The sequence below is a fragment of the Protopterus annectens genome, chromosome 4.part1 (genome assembly GCF_019279795.1).
Source record: "Protopterus annectens isolate FY-2018-M chromosome 4.part1, PAN1.0, whole genome shotgun sequence".
Lineage (NCBI taxonomy): Eukaryota > Metazoa > Chordata > Ceratodontiformes > Protopteridae > Protopterus > Protopterus annectens.
The window spans coordinates 469,581,977-469,604,583 of record NC_056734.1 but is presented as its reverse complement, the minus strand read 5'-3'; the positions used below and the strand labels follow the sequence as shown (position 1 = coordinate 469,604,583).

At 35.7% G+C, this 22,607-nt stretch overlaps 1 protein-coding gene across 1 annotated transcript in view; it reads right to left on the bottom strand.

Moving 5' to 3' along the window:
- The window catches only part of LOC122801232 (mucin-like protein), a 468,953-nt gene that overhangs the window by 231,004 nt on the left and 215,342 nt on the right, over window positions 1-22,607 (bottom strand). The window contains exons 16-17 of the mRNA XM_044070784.1: window positions 13,224-13,357; window positions 12,274-12,404 (exon numbers count right to left, since the gene is read on the bottom strand). Of these exons, the coding sequence (XP_043926719.1) occupies window positions 12,274-12,404; window positions 13,224-13,357 (265 nt within the window). The remainder of the gene's footprint in view (window positions 1-12,273; window positions 12,405-13,223; window positions 13,358-22,607) is intronic.

Below are 22,607 nucleotides of genomic sequence, written 5' to 3'. Positions count from 1 at the left end.
AAAACATTTTAAATATACACAAACCATAATCTTCACTTTTTCCTAAAAAGAAGAATTAAGAAGTTTACACAAAGAATTCTAATTAAACTGATTACTTTTGTCCAAGAGTTAGATAGACTAAACAGTTGTGGTCTGCATATCCTTGCAAATGGCTTCAAGATGTTACTAGTATAATTTCTAAGCAATGTAACCAACGTCCATCAGCTGAAAGTTTTAAGCTGGCCTGTTGGCATAACAAACTTTGCATAAACAAGCTGGTTCAAAATGCATTTATAGTAAGCATTTATTAAGTATTTAAACTGCTGAGAATGATAAAAGGTTGTCCAAAACAAACTATGATATGCTTAATTTTTAGCACTGTATATGGTTATCAAAAAGCTGGCAGATAAAAAACACAAAAAGAGATGATTATGTGCTAGCCCCCCCCCCCAAAAAAAAAAACATGCAGAATAAGAATTTTTAAAAGAATTACATGCTAGTCCAAGCTTGCTTGCATTGTCTGACCTTTTCAAAAGTACTCATTTCTTTATTTATCCATAGTTTAATTTTTTTATGTTAAGCACAACTAGCAGACTATACATAATACATAACATTCAGTATTATTATCCATTTATCAAAAAAGAGGAATTAATGGAAGTGCCTTGCTCACCTTTTTCTGTATCACTCAGGTAGGATAATTACCTTTACTGCTATACTGATCTGTTATTTGCTAATACACTGATGTTTCAAAAATTATTGCAGGTCATTCCAAATTTGTATAATAGAATGACCAAATACATTTAATAAGAAGAGGTTAAATATGATCATACATAAAATAAAAAGAAAGATTGTACATGGTCCGTAAATGAACAGAAGCTGTTAAATTTACCTGATGAAAAAAAATTATTTTATCCTGTATGTAAACTTGGAACAGACCCATAAAGCATCATAGCATTCCTGTGAACAACTCTGTTAAGCTGGCTAGAATCTGTAATCAGTAATTTACTTAATTTACGAATGCATCAAATAACTATGTATCTTAAAGTGTGCGATCAGATGAACAACAACACCAAGTCATCTGCATGTTTAGGGAATCTGCCAAGATGCCTTTGACCGAAACATTTAATTCTCCTCATAGGAGATGATTTGGAAACAAGCATTAGTGGAACCAGTATTAAAGGGGAGGGCTGAAATGACAATAATTACCATCCAATCAATTTGTCAAGGATATTTGTGAAATGCTATGAACACTGCCAAGCAGATATTATGAAACAGAAAAACTTATTCATCACTACCTGATATATTGGATACACACTCACCAGCTTGATTGATTTTTTTGAAAAGTAACTATGATCTTGGATCTCTGTTAATCTCTTGATGCACTTCCTAGATTTAAACTTTCAAGACCGGAAAAACAAACTAGTGAAAACCACCGCAAATTCAAAAGCCAAGAACTCAACTCAAGCCAGTCCAAAACGTAAAAAACATGAAAAACAACAAATTTTATTAAGCCACTGTAAAAGCTTTTCGTTAGTACCTTGCACTAACTTCTTCAGACAAGCAAAACATTCACACCATTACAAGTGAGTTTAAATACCAGCATTGAAACACTTAACCACGCCCCTTTAACTTCTTAAAGGTACAGATCACAGCTAACTAAGGTGCATTTGCAGTTCTCTATTAACATAATAAAAAATTCATACACCAAGACTGTAATAATAACAGGCTTTGAAACTGAAAGAAAAAAAACAAATATTTTGATTATTAAACTATATAAAGTAGATAAATATGTAAAATATATAAAATAACATAAAAAATAACGATGTTCAACCTACAGCATAAATACTAATAATGGTAGCGCAACGCTTCCTAATCAAATATTACCTATGCATACATTGTATCTTGCCTGCTTTCAAGTAAAATAACTAATATAATGAATATGATAAATATAATAATTAATGCATACTGTCCTAAGCATCTAAATAACTAGAACAGCTACCCAAGAAAAATAATATAATATTAATCATATCTCACTAAATAATAAAAATAATAAAAATATAGAAATATAAAATATGACATGTAACATATAATATAATATAACATAACATATAATGTAATATAACATAAATTTAGGCTACTTGGTATAGGTTTAATACTGTCATTAAATAAAACAGGTCTAAAAATTAGCGTATCTAGACTTAAAATTACTAGATAATAAAATATGAATCAATAATATATATTGTAAAATAATGATCATAATGTATAATCATAACAATAACTGATAACTATTAACCCTCCATCACTGTCGATTAATAAAAAGTTATAAAACCATTAATTTGTTGACTCTCATTTTTCATTTTTTGACTCTCATTTTAAAAAATTGTGAGAATAAACAGCTCGTCACCTCTTCAAACTTTTAAGTTTTAAAAAACAACTAATGGATAACGAGCTGTTGAGACCGGGGGGGGGGGGCGATATGCTTCCAATCTTAATTGCCAAAGAAGCTCTTTACATCTTTTACAGTGGCTTAATAAAATTTGTTGTTTTTCATGTTTTTTACGTTTTGGACTGGCCTGAGTCGAGTTCTTGGCTTTTGAATTTGCAGTGGTTTTCGCTAGTTTGCACTTCCTAGATTTAGCAGAAGCATTTGATGCTGTCAGGTATAATTTATAGTATGGCTGAGAGCAGAAGTGGTGTAAACCAATAATCCTGTAAGAAGACTGAAAACTGGTTGGATGGAAGTCAACAGTGAGTAACTGCTTCAAGACACACTTCACCTTAGACACCGACTTTATATGGTGTGCTCCAGGATTTGGTGCTGAAACCAATGATATTTAATTTTGGATTTTAATAATTTCCCAGGTCAAAGTATAGATATCGAAAAAAGTAGATGAGTGTAAGCAGGATTTTCCAACTTTAGCTCAATTAAAAAACACAGCATTCTTAATTATTATTAAGAGAAAATGACATTTGGGCCAAGAAACTAGGTCTAAAATTTAATACTACAAAATGTAATATCACATATCTGGGGCCTGTAGAGATAGCAGTAACATTATATTTAGAAAAACAACTTTGTCTGAGCCAACTAAAATGAAGAACATTGGAATCACAATTAGTAATAAACTGACCTTTCTAGAACATGTCACTGGTGGGAGTTAAAACCGTAAGAATGGCAGGACTGTTATTTAGTGCAATGTTGTTAGAGATGGACTAATTCAATGTTATTTGCATAAGACTTTAAGTTGTCCTATCAATCATTAAAAATACTGTATTCTCTCACTATTTAATAATGAAATAAATATGTTGGAACTGATATAGCATAAATTTATAAAGAAAATGGCATGTGTGTGGACTGTGAGTATCCTGACAGGTTGATCTTCTACAGCATAGCATATAGGTTGACAATGGGATACTGTATATTGTAGATCTTATCTGTCAGTCATTGTTAGATCTAGATATTGCCACTAACTGAGGCAATAATACATTTACTAACCTTAATATTAACCTTAATCTTAACAGAACTCATAAAAGAGACAGATTTATTATTCAGAATGTGCCTAGCTTGTGGAACTGTCTAACTTCAGGAATTAGTCAGTTTAGAGAATATTTAGATTGTTAACAGGATATAAGAAATCCATGGTTCCTTTATGGTGTTTGTATTCAGTGAAAGCCAAAAAGCCTGTGCACTGGTGTACAGAACTTAGAATAATTTGAGAGGTTAAGGTCAACACCCCAAGCCAAAAAAAATGTTGAATGACTTCAGTTTGTGTATTTTGCAGAGTTTGGCTGGGATAATTTTTAATTGTGTTTAAAGTGTTGTAGAGAAAAAAAAATCCCTTGCCTGCTTAATTGCAATCATTTTCCTAGATCACACCCCACAACTGAGAACTCCAGCACTTATCTGGCTTTCTCCTCATGGCTCGAGGAATGGTTATGCTTGGAAAATCAGACTGTAGGTTTGATAAATGGGAGGTCTCCTAGTGTGCAATGATGCCTGTGTGGAACTACTTTACTGGTGACATATTGATGTGTTCTCACACTGATCTGCTGCACCATAGGTTGCAGTCTGAAAAAAAGAATCTCTTCACTGCCACTGTGAAAGGTTAACTAGCAAACTACTTCTCATCCCCCCCACCCCGACCATCTCCTCAGGAAAAGGTCAATTCCCTGAACCCAAATCACTTGGGTTACAGTGAAGGTTCCATTCATCTCTAGCATGGACCTGCATAGTACTATTTTGTGAGGAAACAATATGTAGAGGGCCAAGAAAATTATCACAGTCATATGTTTAGTATGTGAAAAAAGGTTCTCGCATAGAAATGGAAAAAAAAACAAAGTTCATGTTTACATTGTTACACTGTAGAAAACCACTTCCTACCAATGTAACCAGCAATTTGCTGAAGCTATATGCTACACTCAGAGGAGCACTGGGCACTTATACAGTCAGTGTCAACATTAATTTCTGACAGAGTACTGATGGACTTTAGCCCTGACAACAAATGCAATATCGGCAATCAAAAACTAAATGTCAATAGCGCCAATCCCATATCTTAACACCTTTACATCAGGGGATGCTGCCCACTTTGCCTCACCCTAGCTACACCTCTGATTTAAATGGTGGAGTCCTTCTTTCTGCTGTCTTAAATCAAATATTGACAGAGGAGATGCCATGGCAACTGTTTGATTTTCTACATCTTGTACCAGAAGAGTACATTTTTATCTGAAAACCACAGAAACATGACCATTTAAATAACTGGAGCCAAATCAGGTTAACAGACATTTAAAATGGGTTTCTCTACTGCTGAAATGGAGTGCAATACAAAATAATAACTGCATGCTGCAATGTTCAAAGCTCATTGTCAGTTTGTGTTGCATGAATGATCATTAACAAAGAAAAAACAGTCATGCTAATGACTGAAAATGAGCTCAGAAAGAACGTGCACATAGTGTAAGCCATCATTATCATCATCGTCATGGTGTCAGGGTGCCACATCAGCTGCTGCCATCTCTCTCGATTCAGCGCTACTCTCCTACCTTCTTCAACAGTCATGCTTGACTGTCACAGGTCTCTTACACAATACATCCATTTCTTTGCTGGATGCCCTCATTTCCACTTAACTTCTTCTGTCTCTGCCATATCTTCTTCATTAATTCACTTTCTGCTTTCCGGCACATGTGCCTGAATCATGGTAACTTGTTCTGTTTGGCCGTTTCTGCAATTAGAGCTAATTTGCCCTCTGCTCTGATGTTCTCATTTCTCTATCTGTCCTACAGTGTTCATTCCACCTCCCATTTCAGGCACTTCATCACCTCTGTCTTACTCAACTGCCTTCACTGCCCAAGTTTCTGTACTATATAGTAGTACCAGTTGCACTACTGTCTTGTACACCTTATTTTTAATTTTTTTTTCTGGCAATCTCCTGTTATACACTACCCCTGACACTCTGTGACAGTTGGCTACAGCCCTTCTGATTCTATCTTTAAACTCATTCAGACTTTCCTTTTCCTCAACCATCCCTCCCCAGATACCTGAAGCTGTTAACCTGCTCTAGTATTTTCCCTTCTTTTTTAATTTTCATCTTCTTTTGATTTCTTCCATTTTCTGACATAACAGCTGTCTTGCTGTACTCAGTTTTATTCCCTGTGCTTTCGGTTTTGCATTTTGTTCCCCTTTTCATTTGCTGAAATTCCTGTTCGGAGTCTGCTTGTAACTATGCATTGTCTGCACACAACATCTTTGTTGAGCTGTCCTCTGAAACATATCTCCTAATGCAGTCCTTCACCAGTATGAGCAGCAGTTGACTCAGAGCTGAATTATGTGAGATTTTCTTCTTTTAGAAGGTTCTGGAAGTACTTCTTCCATCTGCCTTTGATGTTGGGAGGCTTGTAAAGTGGGTTATTCCTGACATCTCTTATGAAGGATATATGTTCTTTATCTTTCTGACTTTATCTTGCAACCTCATAGAGTTTCTCTGCACTGTCTCTGGAATCACTTTCCAAAAGTTGGTAGAAAATAGAAAATGCAAGTGTGAGACACCAATGTAATTCTGATACATATGTGGTAGTCACAGATAAGGTGTTTACAGAAAGTGTCCTGCTCTACAGTTGTAATAATGGTATTGAGGGACTACAACCAGGTAATTTGACTTTAAATATTTGTCTGTGTGGTAGGGGTGGATGGGTATGCCAATTTAGGAAGGACAAGAATGCTGAGTGGATGCATTTGTAGAGCTTTGTTGGAAGCTGCAGCCCAGAAATGGACTGCCAAGCTAGGGATGGACAAGAGAAGCTGAGGAGGCATGACAGCTGCAGCTGGCAGGCATACCCTCAGGCTGTATCACATGACCCATCCATCTCACGTGTAAGTGTAGTGTAAGCACAGAGTTTAGTTAGGCCAGTTGGAAACCCCTCACGGGTTACAGTATGAAACACTCCTCTTGTCCTGTCAGGCCCCGCCTCTGAAATGAAAGTGTGGTTGCTGATACTTGCCTGCTACTAGTTTGGGGTATGAAATAAGAATATGTTGACCCAACCCTGATGCCTGCTTGAGAAGCTCAAGTAGCCATGTGTTGCATGGCTAATGGTTCATTAATGGAGAATGAATAAGAAAGATTGTTGTTCATTTGCTCTGTGGTATTAGTGTACATAACATTACTGAAATGTCTGCAATAATTAGTCTCCATTTTCCCTGGACATATGATACAAAGATTGTTTCAGTCACATTCCTTTCATGTGACTAAGGTGATATAAAATGCTGCATGTTGATTTAAAAAAATAGAGGGTGGTACATATTTTTTTTCTGAGGGATTGTTAAAGCTGTTATCAAAAAAAACATTTTGAAGTGATCCGAGTTTTATGCTGATACTTCTCCTTTGTTATCTGCTATAAACACTCTTTGCATTACTAAGCAGAAGACATTTCAGGTAACTTGTGAAATGAGTAGCTGATGTGATAGCATCTGTTGTGTAAATGAATAATCTATGGACGCATTAATGCTGTCTTTTGATTTGTAGCATAACAATGTCATTGGAGGAACTTATATGATGGTATCTATTAAAAATGTATTATTATTAGAGTTATTAATATAATGTATCTTTGATTTATAACTCTATAAAATGTTAGCTTGTCATTCAGACTGCATAAGGAATTAATGGACTATGTTAAGCTTTACAACTGGACTTCCATTCTATTTAGTAAATGGTTCTTATAGCTCATTAAATGGTATCCAAATTAAAGTCTTGTCACAAGTGAAATGAAAACTGAAATGTGTTGTCTTTTGTTGTTGTGTGTGTGTGTGTGTGTGTGTGTGTGTGTGTGTGTGTATGTGTGTGTGTGTATATATATATATATATATATATATATATATATATATACATATATATATATGTGTGTGTGTGTGCGTGTGTATGTATCTGTGTCTTGTAACATCATTAAAAATGTTAAATAGAATTTCCATATCTTTTGCTATTCTGAAATTTTGGAAATAAGTTATGATTTATATTGTACATATGCTGAAGTGTGTGTGTGTGTGTGTGTGTGTGTGTGTGTGTGTGTGTGTGTGTGTGTGTGTGTGTGTGTGTGTGTGTGTGTGTGTGTGTGTGTGTGTGTGTGTGTGTGTGTGTGTGTCTGTGTGTGTGTGTGTGTGCGTGTGTGTGTGTCTGCATGCGTGTGTGCATTAATGGGCCCACGTGTGTGTGTGTGTGTGTGTGTGTGTGTGTGTGTGTGTGTGTGTGTGTGTGTGTGTATGCGTGCACATGCATGTGTGTAATTAAAAGTTAAATTGTATTAATTTGTGGCAAATTACATCACCTAAGTGATCTCTCTCTGTCTCATGGAAATAGTGGCACATTTTTTCTATGTTTTAAATGATCACTCTTTATGAGAGATGAAATGATCCTAAAGAATAATACAGAAAGGAGGTTTGGAGGGGTTCTTGCCTTTCTTCAGTTTTTATGTGCTGTCGAGCTCACTTATGTACAGTGCATACGTCTGCAGTGTTTATGCATTTAGAGCCAATTGAATCTGTATTTACAGGCGGTAAGTTTCAAATAACTCTGGCTTTAGTCTGAATAGGAAGACTATTATTAGAAGACTATTTAACATGTACTGTCTGTATGACTGGTTATTTATTTAAAGGTCTAATGATTATTGAATGTTGACCTTGTTGTAATATAACCCTGTCCCATTCCATTTAGCACACTCACACCTTTGATTCCGGAAGATCACCTTTGTTTTGAAGTCACTGGCTGTCCCTTGACTTGTGATCTTTATTTTAAATGGCAAAAAGGATTACATTCATTTTGTAAGCACAGATATTACAGAATCAGAAAGAACTTTAATCACTCATAAGTCAGAATAAACTGCTTACCCTGATGTATAGCTTTTGAGGAATAGATTCAATATTTTGAATTATGTTTGGAAAATATCAGATACTTTTGTTCCACAAGATTAAAGACTTAATAAGGGAAACAAATTGAATAAAGATATTAGTTGTTTTTCTCAAGCTCTGAACCTTCAAGTTACATTACTCAAAATACATTACTCAAAATACCTCCTTCATGAATAATGTTGATCAATTTTCAAAGGGAGATAAATATATTTTTAACAGAACAACACAGAATACTGACTTTACTACTCAGTATCTCAGAACACATAAAGATTTTCATTATTAAATCCATGTATTTCAGAATGTATATAAACTTTCAGTTATATCGCAAATTCCTGAAAATGTTATTTTTAAAATTCAAATCAAAGGGGAAAATGGTCACACAGACAAACCATTCAGTAGAAACTGGATAACAGGCCCTGACATGGAAGAATCTTTTCCATGTAGGTTTAAAATATTCCTCCACTACAGCAGGTTTAAGATATTCCTTCACTACAGGATGTTTAAGATATTCCTGCACTTCAGGATGTTTACAATATTCCTTCACTACAGCAGGTTTAAAATATTCCTCCACTTCAGGAGGTTTAAGATCTTCCTCCACTTCAGGAAGTATATGATATTCCTTCACTACAGCAGGTTTTAGATCTTCCTGCAATTCAGGAGGTTTAAGATCTTCCTCCACTTCAGGAAGTATAAGATATTCCTTCACTTCGGGAAGTATAAGATATTCCTTCACTACAACAGGTTTAAGATATTCCTCCACTTTAGGAGGTTTAAGATCTTCCTCCACTTCAGGAAGTATAAGATATTCCTGCACTTCAGGAGGTTTAAGACATTCCTCCACTACATGAGGTTTAAGGTATTGCACAGTTCAGACTTTGTTTTTAAAATCCTTTACTTTTTGCATTATTTAGTTTACTTGCACATCTTGTCATTACCTGTAATTTTATTTAAGCATTCATCACTCTACAATCTTTACCTCACCTTCCTTTTTACCCTTTACTAATTTCTAGTTTCCATCTAATCTACATCTGTCCCCATTGTGACTCATAATATGTTTTATTGGTTTTAATCCCATCATTATTTTAGACCATTATATTTTGTGCAGAGCTCCCTTGACCCTCTACTTTCCTTCATCATCCTATATCCAGTTATGTGTTACTTTGCCTGCTATCATTTTTCTCATAAACTGTTACCTCATTTTTTGACTACTTGGAATCACAACCAACCATATATCATACATCGTGATCCCCATTTCCTTCCAGTATACCCTCAATGAATGATACCTCAGATTTGTCCATTACTTTAAGTTTTCTCTGCAGTATTAATGTACTATTCACTTTGAACATTAATTCCATTGTATATGCATTGTACAGGTCACTTTACCACTGTTACTATGTCAGGCTGTCTTCCTTGCAACGATCGTCTTATTTTTCCTAAATGCCACCATTATTGTTATGTCACAGAATGGAATTGCTTTTCAAAGTCCATAAGCTATTGTCAGATATGTTCATAATAAATTAACTTTTTTGTCTCTTCCCATATTTTTCCAGCACTTTACTTTATGCTTTTGTATTTTTTCCTCCCAGCCATATATGTATGATGCTATAAACTGTCCTGACTTTAATCTTCCAGTCTAGGGAGTTTACAATATGTGCATATGTTTTATGGCTTATGCAGAAACAGAGAGTTGCTGTATTTCTGCTAGCACTTGTGAAAATTAGACCCAGAACACTCTGCACAAGTTAATTTCCAAATCTTTGTAAGCCTATTATTTTTGTTTTGTGAGCAGATGTCTGAGAAATGCCTTCATTTTCAAGTTATGTACAACGTTAGGTAGCCCAAATATTCTGATGGTGATGTGGTTGAGGCAGGCTTGGTATTCTGTTAAATCTTTAATATTTTAATTTACTACCAAATTTATTACATAAGTTACACTGCTGATTTAGGTAACACACATACTAGCAAATAGCTGTGAACTAGGTATGCCATTGTGAGACACATTTTTGCCTTTATTTTGTTTATTTATGGGTTTTTTTGGTACTGAATTGACTAACTTCAGAAATTCAAATGCCAAGTGTTTAATTTGTTAAACCTTTTCATTCCCCCCTACTTTATAGCACAGGGCCTCATGTCTAAACTACTCTTTACTGGGTCTCATTTCTTAGGAGAATTATTTTGTGGCATCATGAAACAGAGATATTTAACATGATCCTCTGATCCACAAATTAATGTGAAGTATGATGATCAAACCTCTTCCAAGCTGTGATGGATGAAGACACTAATATGTATCCTTCTCAATGTGAACACACTGGTCACTTATCTGGGACCAGAGAGTGATCTACAGAGAGACAGTGTCATGCATCCAGATGAGCTCCACTGTTATACAAAGGATGGCAGGGGTTGTGCTTGGGGGTTTATCTAAAAGTCAAGACAAGACTTTCTTCAATGTAAAAGAAAACTGTAAATGAGCATATGTTGATTGATATTGTTTGCTTTATAAAGTGCTATATAAATGAATATTTTCTAGAATTCTATTATCTAATTATTTTGGCAGATCTATAGTGAGTCAAATTAAATGCCTATTGATTGATTATTCAAGTGATGCAGCAAAATCAGCATTTTGTTATTTCCAATAATATTGCATTTTTTAAAAAAAAATCCCATTTTAATGACCTGGGTGCAATTCTAGAATATTTTCAGTGAAGTTAAACTTTTTTAAATCAAAAAATCTGCAATCACATTGGACTCAAAAGTGGAAAACATGTACATTAATCGAACAACCATTTCACTCCAAAAAATATTACAAAAGAGAAATGTTTTCATCTGCTGCAGACGCTGTGCTCCTAGAGCAAATTCATAAAGAACTGGATTCTGTGGACTATGCCTTGTTTAATACTGAGTGGGAGGGGTTTTGCCTTTTTAGGAAAGCATTGCAGTCAATACTCTGTCACGTTGGAAGGAGTCACCTGAGGTGGTTTGATGAACTTATGAGGATGTCCCTTGGCAAATCACATGTGGAGAACACAAAGAACTGCCAGTTGGGAAGAGGCTTTGCGGCATATTAAAGAAACATCAGAAGCGTTATACCTCTCAGCTTCATAAAGTTAGGAAGGGAACTTAACACTCTTAGGCACTACATTCATTTGGATGTCCTCTCTTTATGCTGGTTATAATCAATTAAGTTTTTTATAGCAGCAACAAGTTATTAGGTTGCTACATTAATAACTCTGGTTTTATAATTTTTTCATTGCCGACATTAAGCATGATAGCCCATAACATGTATAAAACATGTATATTTTGTAGCAACCGAATAATTCATTGTTACTTTTGAAGAAAAAGTAGAGTTAGAAAGCTTGTAAACTACAAAACTTTTCTTTAAGACAGCATATGTTTATCAACATCCCTTAGAATTTGGCACCTAGGGAAGCTACCTCCTCCATTCTGTTATTCCTATGGCTCTGCTCAGTTTGCCTGGGAACTCCTGGGGATCATACAAGATGAGGTGGTGATTATTGTTTGGGATAATGAAGTTTGGTCAATCTGCTGAGCATGCTACTACTGCAGTGCCAAGCTTATCAACTATTTTACAAAGTGATGACTAAGGGCTTTCATAATGTAATATTATTATGCAGAGTAAAAGAAATATTGAAAATCATGAGCATTTAGAGGACTTGATTCTGTACGATTCCTAATTCTACCAGTTTTCTTGCACTTCCCTGATGACTTTGCTGAACATTATTCTGCCAGTTTTCTTGCATATCCCTGATAACTTTGCTGAACATCTGGACTTTGCGCACAGTGAGATATTTTATAAAAGAAAATAATTATATACCATGGGTTTTACAGCCATATTTCATGAATAATTTACTTTAAAAAAATAGGGAAAAAAAACAACTAACACTTACGTGTATTGTATCCTGTATATTGATCTGGATGGTATCTTTGATAGTCACTTGTAGAGTAGCGTGTCTGTGGATCATTAAATGTTGGGAACATCGGTGTCTGCACATAAAAGCTGGCAAATGGGTACTGCCCACTATGAAATGAAAACACATACATGCAAGGTTTAGTAAAAATATATGTGTGTCATATTCTGTTAAGCCATGATCAGATCTAAGTCTAATAGTATTTTTGTCTTTCTGTAACGTTAGAACATTTTTAACAGTTCAGTGAATTGGGCTTCTATACTAAATTATTGTTCATGAAGGGAAGATCATAAACATTATTCAGACTATTGTATGTGTGCTTATTTTTATATAACTAGTATGCTTCTTCTGGGGATGTAGCTGTCTTAAACAAGGTTTTGTAATCTGCACATTCCTCAGAATTTATACTGGTACTATCTGAGAAGTTTCAGTTACTTTATTCTGTGGATGAATTAGCTCATGCCATCCATTAACTGTTTCATTATTCTGTGGATGAATTAGCTGATGCCATCCATTAACTGTTTCATTATTCTGTGGATGAATTAGCTGATGCCATCCATTAACTGTTTCATTATTCTGTGGTGAATAAGATAATGTTATCCATTAACTGTTTCATTATTCTGTGGTGAATTAATTAATGCCATCCATTAACTGTTCCATTATTCTGTGGTGAATTAGCGGATGCCATCCATTAACTGTTTCATTATTCTGTGGTGAATTAGCTAATGCCATCCATTAACTGTTTCGTTATTCTATGCTGAATTAGCTGATGTCATCCATTAACTGTTTCATTATTCTATGCTGAATTAGCTGATGTCATCCATTAACTGTTTCATTATTCTGTGTATGAATTTTCTAATGCCATCTATTAACTGTTTCATTATTCTATGCTGAATTAACTGATGCCATCCATTAACTATTTCATTTACCTGTTATAGCCCATGAGTGGTCTGTAGTATGATGGAAGAGATTGATACCTCCAGTTCATTCCCCCATCTTTGAATTGCATCAGACAGAATGAATAGACACCGTCTGTTACAAGTACTGCTTGGTAAGTGTTGGTCTGTAAAAAGAAGGTAAAAAAGAAAATCATACTCACAATAAATTTAGCTAAAATATCATCATCCCTGGCTACTGGAAACTCAGTTGTGTTATTCTTTTTGGTTATATTCTATTTTGTCATATATAATATGAATGATATCTGTTATGCACACAAAATTCTAAATAACTGTTTGTCAGCAACTAAAAAAGTAGTGTCTTAAGTAGAAATCCAGGCAACAAAATGACATTTTGAATTCAGCTTTGAAAGCAACAATAAAACCATTGACATTTTATTTTTTTTTTAAATAAAAACAGCTTGAGGCTGTTAAATCTTGTGGTATCAATGATAGCTAAAACTTTAACAATAACCAGAACACCATTTATAAGTTACTCTTTTTCATAAAATATTAACAACACTAAGAGATGTTCCCCTGGCAAATAACTAAATTTAGTTATCTCTGTTTCTCAGAAATGTAATATACTAAACAAGTGATATTGTAAATAATGTTCTTCTTACACCCCTTCTTCATTAACTAAGTCATTTTAACCTCAGTGTTTTGTATTCATTGTACATTTTTCAGGTACCAAGACTGGAAACACGTATTCTATCGCTAAGTGTTCACAAGTAAATGATATATATTTATTTTGAAATTGCCTGAAAGATGTATATAGTAAGGACTCATCAAATCTTTACCTGTTGTGAATATCTAAACTGCATCAACTTATGTTTTGTATATACATTTTTTGTGTATAAGAAACTAATGCATGTATGCCATCTTAGTTTTTTTTCCATTCCCATCTCCCCAGTCTTAGTAGACTTTTTCTTGATCTATCCTACTTCCCTTCCTGCATTACTTACTTTCTAGCCTAACCTTTCCATAATCCCTTAACCTTCCAATGTTTCTTCTCTCTATTCTTATACTAACCTTTATCTATCCCAGAAAATATGACTGAATTTACTACCTAAGTCTCTTGCCAGAAACTGTATATCATTTGTATGACTTATCACTTTTATGTAATATATTTTTCATGCATTAATATGTAACATACATATTAGGAACTCTCTTCTATCTTCTATAGAATGTATGGTCAGTTTTATTGCTTGCTTTATATTTGCTTATTTTCTTCAAATTGTATCCACACATTGTATTTCTGTGTGATCGTCTCAGTGCTTGTAACCAATGCTGATTTGTAATTCTGTTTAAATTGTACTGTGGAGCTTTTCTCCGTGGGCCTCTGCTGAAAATGGGCTTGTACCCAGTCGGACTTTCCCGGTAAACAAATGTCAAATAACTAAATAAATAAATAAAAATGTATGGGGCAGTTAAATGAAAATTCACATTTGTTAAAGAGCCTCACTCAAATATTAGACACTGTGAAATACTTATTTTTGTAGAATAGAAGAATTAAAGAAAGTGCTAAGTCATTATACTTTTCAAAGGTCACTCTTCCTTGGAATAAACCGTTTACATGTTTTAAAGATCTTGTCATATGGGAGGCACGCTTAATATTCCTTTTTTGCATTCATGGAAGTGGGATTTGTGTAGACATCAGTAGAATATTTCTAAGACACATGCACACTCACACACACACACACACACACACACACACACACACACACACATACACACAGTATGTGTGTGTGTGTGTGTGTGTGTGTGTGTGTGAGATTATATCAGTAAATGATAACAGCTACAAACACAACCATCACACAGTGCAACACAAAGTCGCCACATTAAAAAAACTCAACATTCTACACTGCGAAGAGGCATACAATTGCAAATACAGGCATATAATAGTTTTTGTATAGTATCTCTGAAGTTGTACAATCAAGGACTTAATATGCTTAAGTCATGTTATCTGTCAATCTATCTATCTATCTATCTATCTATCTATCTATCTATCTATCTATCTATCTATCTATCTAGCTGTCCATCTATCTACTATATATCTTCAAAAGATACTTTGTTATTAGTGCAACCCAAAATCAGACAGCTACCTCACATGCCCCACTCTATTTAAGGAGGCAATATATGAAGAACAGGACCTGTACCTCTTTATAAACTAAAGTAAGATCTCATGGAAATAGAGCTTTAGAGGTTGGAAGAAGGGACTCATGCAGTAGTTAAAAACTGGATCAGGGGAATACAAGGCTAAAATGCTGGTACCAATTTCTTAGCTTAACAGTAGTGCTATAATGACATGGCACGAGGCATATCAATACTATGATCTTCCAAATAGTGCCTACTAAAGATGCTATGGATTAGACGAGAAGCTTAAAACATTGTCTTGGCTTCAGAAAGAGGAAACAGCAGTCATAGATATGCCCACAACAATAATAGAAATAAGAGAGGTTTGAGCCTCCACCAAGGCTTTGGTCTCCAAATTTTTCTGAGCATTAATAATTATAAAACATTAATGATTACAAAACATTTGATGCCACTCAGTGTCAAAGCAGAATGGAAGAAGGTACTAAATCTGCGGATAAATGAAATGGCATGGATGCACCAGATATATCAGCCGTGACCCATGACACAATCTAGAAGGTTTAGAATCTTTGGATGAAAGTGCCTTTATAAATACTTTTATAGGGTCTATATTAGAAGCACTAAAATGCTTCTGAGTGAATACGGAAACAGTGACACATATTCATCAAATCGCATTTAAGCGATTCGCTGAATATGTCATAGGGCAAGGAGATATTTGGCCAACTTCACGGAGTTGCCCTCTCCTTCCCTATAGTGCGATCTTGGAGTTAGTATATTTAGTTACGGGGGTGTGGAGGTGTGAAGCCCCCCACCTGTTTAGGGTGCTAAATAATTTTTTTTTAGCGAACGGCCACATAAGTTTTTTCCCTAAGGAAAAATTTGCTTACGTGGCTTTTCACGATTTTTAGGTTTTGTGCATTATGTGTTGACTTTTACATACTAGCACATATGCACTTTCAGTCTTATAATATAGACCCACTTTTATATACCAGCCAGCTTACAGAAAATCTTCCTGGGGTCAGATCGGAGCTGCTGGAGGTACATTTTTGGAGATGGGTGACTTGTTTCATATATGATATACATGTCCTAGGCTTGTGGAATTCTTAGGCCAGTTGACTAATTTACTGAACTGGGAAATGGTACATCTTTCTCCAGATCTATTTTTGTTGGGATGGTGAGAGGATTTGTTTCTTCTTCTGCTTCAGAGAAGAGGCAAATACCTGAGAATCAAAAACCCTCTGGAAATGAAAAGTTTATACAATCAATAGTGATAAGCACCTCTTTCCCATATAAGATTAACATTGTAATTTGAAAACACCCCTAAGGGGAAGTTGACAAGGGTCAGCTACACCACAGTTGCCAATATTGTATATATTTATCTCTTTTTTATTACTCTTGTGTTTTCTCTTTTTTCTCTTATCTCTTTTTGAATTATCAAATTTATTCCCTTGTTTATCATCTAAAAACTGATAATTTATATATAAATGCAGAGAAAAGCACTATAAATAGTTATATTACTCAGGTAAAGTTAGTCAAAGTGGGGTGCATAGAAATTATAAGTCAAGGACATGAATGTAAGCTCTGGCATTGGGCTGTATCATATGTATTAAAATTTTAAAAAAAAAGTTTAGTTTCTTTCAACAAAAAAATGAGCAGAAGAACTGGTGCCCTCAAGTCATGAACCTAAAACCAACAAAAACTAGCACTAGGAAGGAAAAACCACTTCGAATCACCAGATAGTGATGCACTCAACTTTATGCCATGAAAAAATAATTTAACAGTCACATAAACAGCATAACCAGCATAAGCTCTTAACTGAGTTACTGCATTTTCGTCTTTCACAATTGAAGACTTGAGCCCCTACCCATTTCACAATCTCTTAAGTAGCAAACAATTCAATTAAATAATCAAATCATTAAATTAATACTAATTGGAAATAAACATGATAAAAATGCTAATAAAACGCTTAAATATTTCAAATGCCTACAAGTACCCCAAGTAATGTATTAAAACCACAATCTGTTTAACAATAACCTACATCGAACAAATTCCATTAGATATATAAGAAACTAAAATATACTGTAGTAGTAAAAAAATAATAAAATAATGAAACATTATTATATTAAAGCGTATCTATATAATCCAATGCTATATAAAGGCTCCATCTACTGGCAAGTTAGCATTATTACAAGTACCAACTTTAAAGGCTTTAAAATATAGCATGCATATATAAAAAGAAGGCTTCATGAACTAGTTCAAAAACCATTTTAAAAAACTTTTAAAACACCCATTTAAAACTTGAAAAATAGTATAAAATATTCTATTTCTATATATTAATTTCTTAAAATTAGAGCAGCTAAATTGTAACATGTACTATTTTTCAAATTGTAATGGTTTTTAAGTTTTACAAATTTTTTAAAATGGTTTTTGAACTAGTTTACGAAGCCCTCTGTTTATACATGTATAAGAAGGCAAGCTAAGGGATTAGAAAGTAACGAGTGTGTGAGCTGCAACTAGGAGAGAAGCAGGTGTTGGGGGAATCTAGCTAATGAAGTTGTTTTAAAATGATGCAATAATGCGATTCATAGGGTTGCTTACTGGCAAATCTTGCAACACTGTGATATGTTTGATGGATCTTAGCTAGAAGGGTGGATTGTAGATGAGTAAAGATAGGAGAGGCATTTGTAGACAAGGAAGGAGGAAAGCTTGAGCTAGAGGTTGTTTAGAGTTAAGGGCTAGGTATTTTTTATGTCTGTAGACTAAGCTGAGTTTCAGATTTGTCTTTTTGATGTATATGGATATCAAATTTCAATTGGTCATCTTTTGCAATGCCGATGAGCTTTGTATGTGGGTCAGCTTGAATAATGGTGTTGTCAATAAAAATGGTGACGGTGGTTTTCAGGTGAGAGAGGCATTTGGGAAGAAAGAGTAGAAGTTTGGTTTTCTTGGAGTTAACTATCAGTTTGTTGTTGGTTAGCTATTTTTCTGTGGGCAAAAAGTGTTTTCTGAGTGATAGAGAGGAGGTTGGAAATGTTATTGGAACAGGAGATAACAATGGAGTTGTCAGCGTATTGTATCAGGGTGGAATTTGTACAGGGAGTGTGTAGTTGGTTGGTAAAAACATTAAAGAGTAAAGGGCCAGGAATGGAGTCTTGAGGAACCCCAGTATGAATGGGTAAGAAAGGGGTGCAGGTGGAGTGCCATCTTACCGACTGTCATCTATTAGTGAGATAGCTAGAAAACCATTTAATAGTAGAGATAGATTGAGATCAGATAGTTTAGCAATAAGTTTAGAATGAGAGACAGTATCAAAAGCTTTTGGGGGAGAAGAAAGAGGCAATAAGCAAGTAGATGTTTGTCTCTTTCAGCAACAATATGAGTAAATGACAGAAGGGCAGTGGATGTACTATGATGGAGTCTGAATCAGTATTAAGTAGGGGTTAGGAGGTTTTCATCTATTAGGTATTTAAGTAACTGTTTATGTAGCATTTTTCAGGGAGTTTAGAAAATGGATAGAGGATGGCAATAGGTCTGTATTTGGATGGTTCATTGTTATTGCCTCCTTTGTGTAACAATGGTGTGAAAAGATTTCCATATGTCTGGGGCAGTGGATTCCTGTGTAGATCTATTAATCAAAATGAAGACAGGGTAAGCTATTGATGAGCAGTGGATTTAAGAAAGAGGGAAGGAAGGTTGGCAGAGGAGGGGAAGCATGGTTTTAATTTCAGCAGAAGAGATTTATGTAAGAAGCTGGGATGGGGTTTAGTGTGAAAGAGGTGTTATTGTTAGTACTGGGAGTGGTATGTGTGAGATTTTGGCCATTTTTGGTTAGTTTGCAAATAGATTCTATGAAATAAGAGTTAAGAAGAGTGGAGGTTTCAAGGGGAGTTTTGTCGAGGTAGGGGTTGGGGGTGGTAGGGTTACCTAGGTGTAGGATTTTATTAATAGAGTGCCAGAATCATTTTGGGTTACACTTATGTGTGAATTGGGCATTATAATAGAACTTTTTCTTATCCTTATGTGCTTTTTGTAAGGTTACAAAGTTTTTTATATTTTTGGTGAAGGGAAGGAGATTTTGTTTTAATCTATTGTTTCCAGGTGCTATCTATTTTTTTATAAGTGTGAGGGTGTCTTTTGAGAGCCAAGGGGTGTGGGTTGTTTTGATTCTAACTTTTCTAAGTGGTGCAAGAGAGTCAAGGATGCAAGGAAAGTATGATTGAAATATAGGGCTGCATTATTTAGGGGGATGTATTTCAGAATGGAGCAATTTATGGAGTTGACCATGTTGTTGAAGGTATCATCATTAAAAGATGACAGGTTGTGGCATTTTCTGTAGAGATGGTACTTAGGTACCTGAATAGAATGTTTGTGTACTTGGATAGGAAGGTGGTCACTGAGGGAGTCAGGTAGGGTAGTAGGGTTTTAATAGAGGTTAGGATCAGATGTTAGAATCCAATCCAAAGTGGAACTATTGTTATTATTTTTGTTGAAGCAGGTGGGTGTAGTAATAAGTTGATGAAAGCCATAAAGGTTGATGTTGAGGGAAGAGGTGGTAGTAGACAGTTTTCACCAGTCAATATTTATGTATCCTAACAGGATTGTTTCATAGGGAATGTGGAGTGACATCCATGAGAGGATGGATTCGAGGATGGGAATGTTGTTCACTGGTGGGATGGTGATAGCAGCTATGGCAAATTTTTTTCTGGGGGTTAAGGTGGCAGTTTAGGATTAGTAGTTCAGCTGGGTGGAAATTTGGGTGGGTTATGGTAGATGGGATAAACTGAGGTGCTCAGAGTACGTCATTGCAAATCCACCACCTTTCCAGGTGACTCTATCTTGGTGGTAGATGTTGTAGTGGGGGGGGGGGGGCAAGATATCAGTGTTGGAGATATGCTGTTTAAACTATGTTTTGGCTAGGTTAGAATGTGTGGGGAGTAGAGGGTCATCCAGGAATGCAGTTCTGAAGTTTTGTTAGGTAGGGTTTCTAGATTAATTGAGTATATAGCAAAGTGTTTGGTACTTATGAGTCAATAAATCATCAAGCTTTGAATAATGAGATAGTCAAGCTAGGCTTAAGTGCTGTGTTGATTTGCTGAGTGCATAACTGGTTACCAAATTCACTCTAGATAACAGAACTTAAAGGATTCTACTCACAAAGAGCAATTCTAACTCAAATGTGACCCAGGGTTTCATTTTGGGGCCTTATCTATGAAAAAAAGTAGTTATGTACTCACCATAATGTTCCATGTTTGTTTCTCCATCTCGCCATTCATTCTTACTGGTTGGGTTCAGAGCCGATCCTTGGCTCCAACTTAGCCACATACTATAGTTTGAAGTTTTTCACTTTGCTTGTGGCTGAACACCTATCCCGTCATGCAGTGTATGATTCCTCAGATCTTGCTTGCTGCTAACGCTAAACATATATGTACACTAGTCCTATAATAAAGGATACTTAAGAAGAAAGTCAGAGGAGCTCTTTGTCCAAGGAGGAAATTCCTCTCGGTCTTCTAGAAGCCCTAGGCAGGAGGAAGTTGGGAAGGCTCTTAAGAATGAATGGCGAGATTAACAACAAACATGGAACATTATGGTGAGTACATAAATTCTTTATGTTATGTTGTCCTATCTCACCTTCATTCTTACTGGTTGGGACAGCATCCCTAGCACCATATTCCCTGAGTGGCTCATGGGAGTACACTTTTTACCACAGTGTAACCAAAGGAAGCCCTGTCCCTGGAGGGCAAATCCACTTTGTAATGGGTAATGAAGGTGTGAGGTCTTGCCCACATAACAGTGGCACAAATACTGTCCATTGATAGTCTAGCTAGATAAGCAGATAATGTAGCCATGGCCCTAGTAGAGTAACTTTTGACTTTGAATGGTAGTTGTCTGTTATTAGAACTGTAAACAAAAGTAATACAATTTGACAGCCAGTTAGATAGTGAGACTTTACAGACTGGAATGCAATTGATCAGACTTCCTGAAATCTTTGGTTCTATGTAAATAGAAGCAAAGTTGTCTATGCAAATCTAACTGGTGTAGCTTGTATTCTGCCTTGTTTTTATTTATTTCTTTATTTAACATTTGTTGACCAGGAAAGTCTGACTTGAAACAAAGGCAATTTTCAGCAGAGGCCAGGGAGAAACACTCCAGATGCATGTCTTTATATGTGGGAGGAAAATGGATCATCCGGAGGAAACCCACACGAATGCAGGGAGAACATGCAGACTCCACACAGAACGCACCCCTGCCAAGAATAAAACCAGAGAACCTCTTGCTGTGAGGCGACAAAGCTACCGCTGCACCACTGCACCATCCTTGTTGCTATAATTAGGGAAAAACACTGGTAGTTCAATGGATTGATTTAACTTATTTTGTGAACACACCTTAGGTATAAATTATGGGTTAGTTCGGAGAAATACTCTATCCTTATGGAAGATCAAATAAGGAGGTCTGATTGATAAAGCTTGCAATTCCAAAACTCTTCTTACAAAGGTAATAGCAACTAAGAAAATTGTTTTCCAAGACAGAAATTTGAGGTCACAAGTTGATGAGGGTTCAAAAGGGGGTAAGGTCAGATGTGTTAGAACAAAATTCAAGTCCCATGGCAACAGAGGTTCTTTAAAGGGGGGTCTTAATAAGTACTTTTCAAGACCGCTTTACATAATCTGTGTGACATCAAGTTCGAAGTTCCATCACCTATGTGATAATTAGAGATTGCAGCTTACTGTACCTTAATAGTAGCTGCAGCTGAACCTTGTTGAAAAAGCTCTGATAGGAACTCAAGAATGGATGTGATCGGGGAAGAAAAGTACATTTTCCATTTACTAGAATATAGCTTCCTTGTTGTAGCCTTGTGTGAGGATACCAAGATGTGTTTAACTACTGGCGTAAAATTGTGAAGCCTGACTAAGTTGGGAACTGGAGCAGCCATGCTGTCAAACTGAGGGTTTGGAGGGAGGGGTGGAACATTCCCAACATATGATTCAGAAGATCTGAAACTGGGTCCAGAGCCCACGGTTCCTCCTGAAGATAAGGCTGGAGGAAGGGAAACCAAATCTGATGAGGCCAGTATGGAGCAATGAGAATTATCCTGCTTCCAAATGAGTAGGATTTCTGAATGACTTTGGGTATTAGGGGAAAAAGGGGGAAATGCATAAAGAACTCCCGAGGACCAATCATGGACAAGTGCATCCCTTGGTGACTCCCCCGGAGGGGAGATCAGGGCAAAGTAGCTGTTGCATTTGGCATTCGTGGGAGTGGCAAATAGGTCACAGCAAGGCTGGA